The sequence below is a fragment of the Myotis nattereri genome, assembly GCF_964212035.1.
Source record: "Myotis nattereri genome assembly, chromosome: 8".
In the NCBI taxonomy this organism is placed as follows: Eukaryota; Metazoa; Chordata; class Mammalia; order Chiroptera; family Vespertilionidae; genus Myotis; species Myotis nattereri.
Window position 1 is genome coordinate 74,699,037 of NC_138083.1, and position 9,246 is coordinate 74,708,282.

The 9,246-nt window shown below is 49.3% G+C and overlaps 1 protein-coding gene across 1 annotated transcript; it reads right to left on the reverse strand.

Annotated features, from left to right (window-relative positions):
* On the reverse strand, positions 1 to 4,022 carry ADIG (adipogenin; the record flags this gene model as incomplete). The annotated part of the gene is made up of 2 exons (XM_081096902.1): positions 1 to 113; positions 3,896 to 4,022. 2 exons carry the CDS (start codon positions 4,020 to 4,022, stop codon positions 1 to 3), a joined length of 240 nt encoding a protein of 79 aa, XP_080953028.1.
* Between the last annotated feature and the right edge of the window lie 5,224 nt (positions 4,023 to 9,246).

Consider the following 9,246-nt stretch of genomic DNA (forward strand, 5'->3'; position numbering starts at 1 on the left):
TCACTGGCTGGGCCTCTCCTCCTCTTGGCTCTGGAGTGTACTGTCCCACTCGGCTGGGCCTTTGCTCCATGGCTCCCAGTCAAAGCACAAATCCGACTCATTTTCCTCTGAACCTGTGGAGGAGCAAGACAAGGCTTCTTGGAGGGTCACATCCTGTCTCCTATCCCTGATCCACAAGGAGCCCCCTGCCAGGCCTGGGCATCCTTGCAGCCTTGTCTGAGGCCAGGGGGCCAGCCCTGAGACCCCGGGAAGACTTCAGGGCCTGGAATGGTGACCAGGGATCAAAAAGGTTGCTCTGTAACTCACCAAGAGGCCCTGTCCACTACTAATCAGGGAAGGACCCTGAGATGAGCAAACGGCCTACCTGCATTGGGAGCAGTCCAGGAGCAGGCACGGAGGAGACACAAACCCAACCACCCATTTGTCCACCAGTCCATTCATTCACAAATATCTGAGTATACAGGTACAATGATTTCCATTGCAGCCGTTTTGTGGTAAAATACACACAAAACAAAGCACCCTAGAAACCATGTGTGTGCACGTCCACCATGAGAGTTCCAGTTGGTCAAAGTATGGCACAGTCACACCTAATGGAGGCCCACCTGTCCATCCGGTGGCAGGTCATGAAGCTATTACAGTAACTGCATTGGGTCTGTACCTTTCTGCTTATAGGATGTCTATGTGTTTCAAGCAAACTTCAGAGGAATCTATGTGATAGAATTCCCTCCCCCCCCCCTTTTTTAATAGGAAAACAAAGAATACTTCCTCCTCCATTTATTTTAAACCTGCAGGTGTCATTAAATAGGTGCATGAGCTTGCTCACATGGCTTACCTTAGGAGGCAAGGGGAGAAAGGCTAGAGGGCAGAGGAGGTTGTTATTTTTCTTACTACATAGACTCTTATTTCACCAGCTGCAAAGAAGTAAAGAAGGCTGAAAAAGGCCCTCAGATTGCAGACCAAGAACCGAAGTTAGAAAAGACTGAGCCTCATTGTCCTCATCTGTAAAATGGGCACAACAATAGCCTCTTCTATAATGAGGGTTAACTGAAGTGAGATTTGTAAAACGGGCATTCAATAGTGTTGGCAGTTATCAGTTAAAAATCAGCGCCATAGCTTGAAGTGGCTGATCTTCACTAGATATGGCGATAGTTTTCTGAACACGTACTATGTGCTACATGTTTTACATACCTCTTCTCATTTAACCCTCTTAACGACTTCCTGAGGCAATTACCGATGTTCTTCATATTCTACAGTAGGGAAGGCTCACAGCCAGGAAGTGGTCCTGCTGGACTCAAATGTGCCTCCTGTACTAGGTGCCACATGTTCCATTGGGTGCACCTGTTTGAGGTCGGGGACCTCAAAGGCAGCTTTGAAATTAACAACTCACTCCAAGGACCAGCTTGAGGAGCGGTCAGGACCCTCAACAGGCATAGCCTATGGTGCCCACTTCTGTTTTAGCCCTAAGTCCATTTACTTAGAGGTCTCCCCTCTTCTTTCTGCAAATTCCAGGGTCTTCCCCTTGAAGGACACGCCTGGCTTGGTCCTCTCTCGCTATATAATGGCAGGGGGTTAATGCTGTCCCCATGGCCAGCTTCCCAGGGCTCACCAGAAAGCTTCCTTCTCTCTGCCCACTTGCTTCCCCCCCGACTGGGGAAAGTGCATACTCCTTGGCCACAATGGCCACGAGGTATGTTGCTCAACCCTTGCCTCCTGTGCCCTGAAACTGCCCTGTGGAGCCTGGCCAGGCAGGGGTGGAGGGGAGTCAGAGCTACTTTGTCTGCTTTCCACTGGATTCCAGACAAAACTGACTCCAATAAAGAGATCCACAACAGATATTAAACCACAGAGGAGGGTCTTGCAAGCCCCAGTCCCCACCAAACCCTGGCAGGCCCAGACCCTGGATTTGGACCAGTTCCCAGCACAAGGACAGAACAGACACAGTAATACTGAGAGTTCCAGGAAGACAGAGACGGTGAAGAAGGGCCACTCAACTCACTTTAAGGGCAGTTTCTGTTCATTGCAAAAATAACAAAAGAACCCTGGCCAGAATGGCTCAGTGATTAGAGCATTGGCTCGTGCACTGAAGGGCTGCAGGTTCGATTCCCAGTCAAGGGCATGTACCTGGGTTGCAGGTTCAATCCTGGTTGGAGCACGTTTGGGAGGCAACCAATTGATGTCTCTCTCTTTCACATCAATGTTTCTCTCTCCCTCCCTCTCCCTCCTCCCTTCCACTCTAAGACTCAATGAAAAAAAATATCCTCCGGTGAGGATTAACCAAAAAAATTAACAAAAAGAATTTATTTATTGGTTGTTTCAGGTGAGATGTCAGCAGGTAAACTGCCTCTCAGGAGAAAGGTGAGAAGGGGTGGGGCAGGGCAGGTGCAAGTAGCTTTCAAGCAGGGCCTCCAAGGAGAATGAATTGGAGGAAATCAGAGCCTTAGACCTCAGGGAAGATGTCCCTTCCCCTTCCAGAGATGCCACTCAAAGCCACTGCTGTTCTTCCTCCTTCCCTGACAAAACCAATATGGACTAGATCATTTCTCAGCCTGCAAGCACCTACTATGTGTACCTGTGCTGTGCGCCACGCCCTTGCTGCGCATCTCTCCAAAAGGGCAGGGACCATTATTATCTCCATTCTGTAGATGAGAAAACCAAGGCTCGGGAGGGCTTGCCCAGGGCTACACAGCTGGGAGGTGCCAGAGTCTTAACTACTCCCTCGGTGCGTGACCTCGGGCAGGTGGCTTCTCTCTCAAGCCTCAGTTTCCCCAGTCGTACAGTAAGGACTACTTCACAAGGTTATTCTGGGGCTAAATGAAACATTACGCACCAGGTACTGAGCACAGTCCTAGTGCACAGGTTCAGAAAAGCCCAGCTGTCATTATGAACTGTTGAGGGGCAAAGCTGGAATCTGGGCCCACATCCCCTAGACTCCAGACCGACGGCTGTTATAGCCATTACACAGACACATATGCTGACTCCACCAGCCACTGCCCGATGCCCGAGGGCCACGGTGTATCCTGGGAATGAGGAGATCATTCTCTAAAAGCTCTCACCAGGAGCTCCCAATATTTACACCATGACCCCCACATTTGAAATCATGGGGTAGTTTAGGGGGTGAACTGCTCACCCCGTCTCAATGCCATCTGACCAGAGGTGACAGCACACTCTGCCCTCCCTGCTTGCCCAGTTGGCCAAAGTTCATGGGGCTGAGGAGCAGGAGGTGGGAGGTCAAGCTGTCCCGAGGAAGAGCCCAGCGAGACAGGACGGGCAGGGTGTCATTCCTGCCACATGGCCAAGCTGCATCCCTGCCCACCCCCAGCTTCCAGGGGCCAGCTCCACCCCAGTACGCTGAGCTCAGGACCCTATGTCCCAGAGAAACTGGGTCCTCCCGGATGTATGGTCCAGGGGAAAAGGGTGAGTGGTCACTGGCCCCTGATAAATGCCTAAGGCTGCCACCTCCCACTGTGCAGTGTTTACTGCACAAGAGCACTGAGCTGAAGGGTGAGAGGGACTGAAACCCAGCCTACGCTCTGCTCTCAGAGCCTGTGCCCTGGCTGCACTCACAGGAAGGGACACCTTCTACTAATTCATCTGCCCAGAGGGGTCACCACTTTCCGAGGGCCATGGCTAGCACCAAAACCTTACATGCCAGCCGCGGCCCTGAGGGGACACACACACACACACACACACACACATACTGCTTCCCGGCCGAACTCAGGGATTCACCCTTGGACTCTAAGAAACTAAACTACCAAATTAGTCATTTTCTTTTTCAGGTGACTGCTTGTTGGCTCTGAGCCAGCAGTGAAAATGCCCCCAAAGAAGCTCCTCTCTCCGCAGTGGTTTCCAGACCCCTGCCCAGCTCCAGGATTAGGGCCCAGCCTGGGTGGCTCACCTTGGCTAAGTAAGAAGCGAAACCAGACGATCAATAAGAACAACAGCAAGGCCACGGGCAAGCCGAGCCAGAACACCAGGAAAGAGAACGTGAGGTCGTTCACCAGCGGCACCAGAGGGTACTTCATGGTGCGTGTGAGGCCAAGCCGGGCCAGCCTGAGCTGGGCTGGCAGGGCTGCCCTGGGGATCTGGTAGGCTGGGCCATGCTCTGCCCTCAAACCAATTGTGACTGAGCTGGTGACGCAACAAGGAAGTTACAGTGTCCTTCAGGGAAGGGAGAGCTATTTGGATGAATGGTCAGGAGCCGGGGCAGTGAGAGTAAGCCCGGGCAGGCCTGGGTTTGATTCCCTGCTAAGTTGCTGTTGGGTTCATGTGCCACCTCCGGGATCCTCTTGTAGGATGGGAATAATTCTTTCCTCACCAAGCTGCTAAAAGTTAGAAAAGCAAATGCTGGGATAAGCACTGCCCGCAGGTGGGTGTTCATATATTGGAGGTCACAGAATCCTCTATGAGCCAGCTTGGTCCCTGGTCCCAAAATTCAGGCTCCATGTGCCCACACTTACACTTTGTGGGAGTGGTGGGGACTGCAAACTGGATGGAGCGTAGAGCCTACAAAGCAGACAGCTGTCCCAGGAACTGATGTGTGGGAAGTGCCGGTCCAGTACAGCCAGCTCTTCTGACTTCCAAGACAGCCAAAGCATCAGAGCTTTTATGTGAAATCTGCCAATTTAAAAATACTGAATCAAACATTAAAATACTGTTGGCTAAACAAAACAAGTCTGGTGGGCCAGATTGGGTCACTGGGCTGACACTTAAAAACTTTCTAACAAATAGTAGGCCCTCCGTAAATGATTCTTATTTAATCAGGAAGCTTTGGCACCTCTCCTTATTAGGGAGTTCAGTGAGGAGCTTCTAAGGCTTTAACCTTGTTCCTTCATCTCCCAAGTGGGCAGAATACTCTCAAATGCCATTCTTACCTCCTCCCACCCCCCTCATTCACTCCTTCATTCATGAAGTGAACCTCCACGTGCCAGGCCCTGGGGCAGGAGGCCCGGGAACTCGCAGAGCCTGATAGTCCCTGAGCTGGAGCCTGGTGGGTGCGGGAGGTCAACACAAGTGGCTGCTGTGTGGGAGGGAGGCAGCAGCACGGTGTTCTCTAAGAGGGTCCTTGGACCACCTGCCTGTCACTGCCAGCAGGTGGGTCGGGGGTGCAGGATACTTGGGAAACACGCTGATTCCCATGTTCACCCTGTTCTACTAAGTCAGAACCTCCAGGGGCTGAGGCTCAGGACTCAACACATTAATGGGCAACCATTCTGTTGCAGACTTGATTTCGAGACCACAGCATTTCACGGAGCACAGGTTGGAAAGCTGGGCAGACCCAGTTCCAGGCTGGGGGAGTAGCTGCACAAAGTGGGTGGTAGACGTAGAAGGAGTCATGGGTTGAAAGGACCCCCTTCTAGGAAGCCACCAGCCTGGGGAGAAGGGCAAGAGGGCCAGCCACAAGACAAATAAGGGAGGGGAGCCCGGCCAGAGTGCACAGAGCATTGTCCTGTGCACCAAAAGGTTGCCAGTTCGATTCCCTGTCAGGGCACATACCTGGGCTGTCGGTTCCATCCTTGGTTAGGGCGTGTACCACTCATCGACGATTCTCTCTCACATCGATGTTTCTCTCTCTCTCTCCCCCCTTCCTCTAAACATGTCCTCAGGTGAGGATTACTTAATTAAATAGCTAGATAGCTAGAGAGGAGGGAAGAGTGGGGAGAGCTGGGGCTTGGAGGGCCAGTGTGTTTAAAGGGAGCCTTAGCCCAGATGAGGGACAACCAGAGTCCTCAGAGGAAGTCTGGGCAGATGGTATTAGAATGTGGGTCCAAGAAGCAGTGCCTTGATGGGCTGTGCCACTCAAGACCCAGAGTTCAAGACCAGAAACTAGGTGGGCTGGGTTGGGAGTGATTTCTTGGCACCGGGTCCTGAAGGGCCTGGGGTCAGAGAGAGCAGGACAGCCAGGTGAAAAAGGCTCATACACACATTTTCTTGTCAGATCCCAAAACAGGGCCACTGTGCAGCCAGCCAGCCCAGAGAGAAGCTTCCTAGGCCCCCAGGGCTGGCTGGAGGTCCTGGGGTGGGCAGGTGTGGACACAACTGCAGGGAGGTGGCTCCCTGGCACAGTCCAGGGACCGCACACGAACTTCACATGGAATCAGTGCCAGGCTGGAGGGGGAGGCTCTAGGCAAAGGCACCCATCTCCACTTCGGGCAGCATGACCACCCATGTGTCATCTAGGCATTAAGATGCTAATCTGGCCCCATGGAACCCTCTGCAGCCAAACCTCCCCCACTTTCCTGACTGGCCAGCTTGGCAGAGCTCAGTCCTCTGTGGGCAGAGAGCACAGTGCGTTCCGTGTGTCTCGGGACTGCTGCTCCTGGGATGTGGCCTCTGCTGGCAGGGACTTCATTACACAAGCTCCTTCCAGCGCAGAAGCCAAATACTTTGACCAAGTCTGAGTACTTGATGAGACTCCCCCAAACCAGGAGGAAACCTCCCAGATCTAACATTGGAAAGAGTAAGTTAGAACACCCACACAGGAGTCAAACCCCGGCCTAGGACCAAAAGCACACACGACGTTAGTAGATAAGAATCTCCTTAAAATTTAATTGACTAAATGTATTACATTCAATATTCCATGGGTTTCTTCTGGACAAAGGATCTGCATAAATACAAACAAGCCTCTGGGCCTTCTTCCCTAACCAACGAAGAGAAAACACAGGAGGCGAGGGACACGGCGCCTTCATATTTACATTTCGCCTTTACTTTACAGTTCAGAGCCAGAAATATTTACAGAAAATACAATAAGAAAAAGGTTATGTCTTGGCAACATATTGAAATTCATACAAATTGTATATATGGTTTCAAGCAAATAATGATACTGCTTATCTTTTAGCCACAACTGCCAAGCCCTTCGGAGGAGAAAGATGTTCTTGGTCACTGCAAGAGACGAGGACTTGGGAAACTTGGTTTGCTTCAACAAATATTTATTGGGCGCCTACTGTATGCAAGGCACTGTGGAATCCCAAATGATACCTCTTCCCTCACCATTATAAAAAAAGAAAAGCATCTGAAGAACATGAGTTGATACTCTTGAGAAAAACACTATACAGTAAGTACATGGCTTCTTTAGCTACGAAGAAAAGAACCCCCGTTTGCTTCCACATTGAGCGGGTGGACTACCTCCAATCTCTCTGTCTCAGGAAAAGAGGCTGTCATGGAAATCCTTAAAACAGACCATCTAATGAAACTTACCATTTCATGTAAACATATGAACCATTTTTTAAGGAAGATATAACCTGAATGGGTTTTTAAATGCTGAATGGAGAACTACTGCCAGCAGGAGTGTCAAATTATCTCTATTACACTTTTTACCAGCTACTTTTTACAAACCAAGCCTCTGAGAAATGCCGACTCCCACTTTGGGTAAAGTTCACCTGCCAGTAAAAATAAATACTCTTGAAGACTCTGCCTTTTTAAATAGCAGTCTGCAGAACCTGACAGAGTTCCTCCGTGCACGTAAAAGTAACCGTTTGTGAAGACCTCGCGACATTTCTGGCCAAAGCTGTAGGTTTTTGTATTTATGAGGCCAGAGGAGAATGGGTTGCCCTGAAGTAGAGGACCTGGAAATGGTGAGCAGCATGGATGCGTGTGTGTGTGTGCGTGTGTGTGTGAGTGTGTGTGTGTGTCTGAGTAGTGTCAACCCACAATGTAACTATTCCTGTCAAACAGCCAATGGGCAGGAGAAGGGGGAACTTAGGGGGAAGCACTGAACAAAAGGGAAAGTTGGCTGAACAAGGAAAGGGTTAAAAAGGCAAAAGCCCTGTTACTGTCCTCAGTGCTTCCAGAGAGAGGAAGAGGAAAGCCTCCATCACCAAGCGCAAGCTAGAAGGATGAGGAACTACCTGACTCTGTCCCTTGGGTAATGCTTTTCTTGTCATGAATGCCACGCTCATCCACCTCCTGGTGCACCCGTCACATACAGCAACTAAACTAAGCCACAGGCCCAAGTGGTCCCGGCTTCCCTCCAAAGGTTATGAGTGCACGCTAGCAAGCTTATAAAGTGGACTTCTAAAAACTGTTACTAGGGACTAAATATGCTCCTCTGCCATTATTCTACTCAACGTGACTTTAACAATGGTAGGTAGGTGACCTTAGTGACCATGAACTCAAACCCGTAATTCTAGTGAAAGGTGCAAGGCTCTTACCACACCTCCTTTTAAAGTAGATGTTATTTTGAACAGAAGGAACCAGCACCTGACGAGGTCGCCGTACCTCGTACTGTTTGTGCCTTACATACTGGACTTCATAGTCCTGAATCCACCCCGCCTTCCCTGGGAGACCACTAGATCTTTCAGGTCACAAATTCCATTCAACACAGATGTTCACTTATCAAAGCCATTCGAATTACAAGGAGTTGCCAGAAATTGTAGCAAACTACAGGATCAGGAAGCCTACCTGCAACATGCACACCACAGTACATTTTGCTGACAGTAGTAAAACTAAGCCAAAGGTAAAAGGTTTATCTGAAAAATCTCACTGAGGAAGTACACCTACATCAGCTATTTTTAACCTCTGGAATGTTATAAGTTGCACATCAATTTATAGCCTTCTTTGTTCACAACCATTAGAACAAGGGCCCATTTTCCCCTTGAACGGTCAATCTGGAACTTCCATGAAAACTGTTAAACCTCGCCTTACATCTGCTGGGCTTCTAAAACATTTTTAGAGTAGAACTTCCTAAACTTTATCATACATACCCCTCCTCCATGCTACCACCTGGAAACATCAATTTATTGCCCAGATTACAAAGAAAATCAATTACTGAATAACATCATACCCTGAATGGAAAATGGAGTCATAGGTTTTACCTGAGCTTAAAACAAACATGAAGAAAAAAGTATAGCAAACTTAAAACCAGGAGCCGCCCACATTTCTTGCTCATACATGACAAAATACGTACTTCTGAAACAGAAGTATCTGCACAGGGAATTAGGCCCTACACACTATCCTCTGCCCCCTAATTATCAAAACATCAATCCAAACAGACCATTGCATCCCTAACCTACAGAATCTATTGATATCAGATTTCAGGTGAGAAATCACCCCTTATACAACTGTGATCACTCCTTTTTGGACTTTAAATGTCACTTATTTTCTTAACATAAAATGATCTTAATAAAGAGGAAAGTGCATAAGAATAGGAGAAATAAGCAGTGTCTACTCTAGAGCTGTAACAGGAATCCTTGTAACGATGTTCTGGGTCTGGCCACCTCAAAACATTTATCCCTGGCAGAAAAGTAGCAG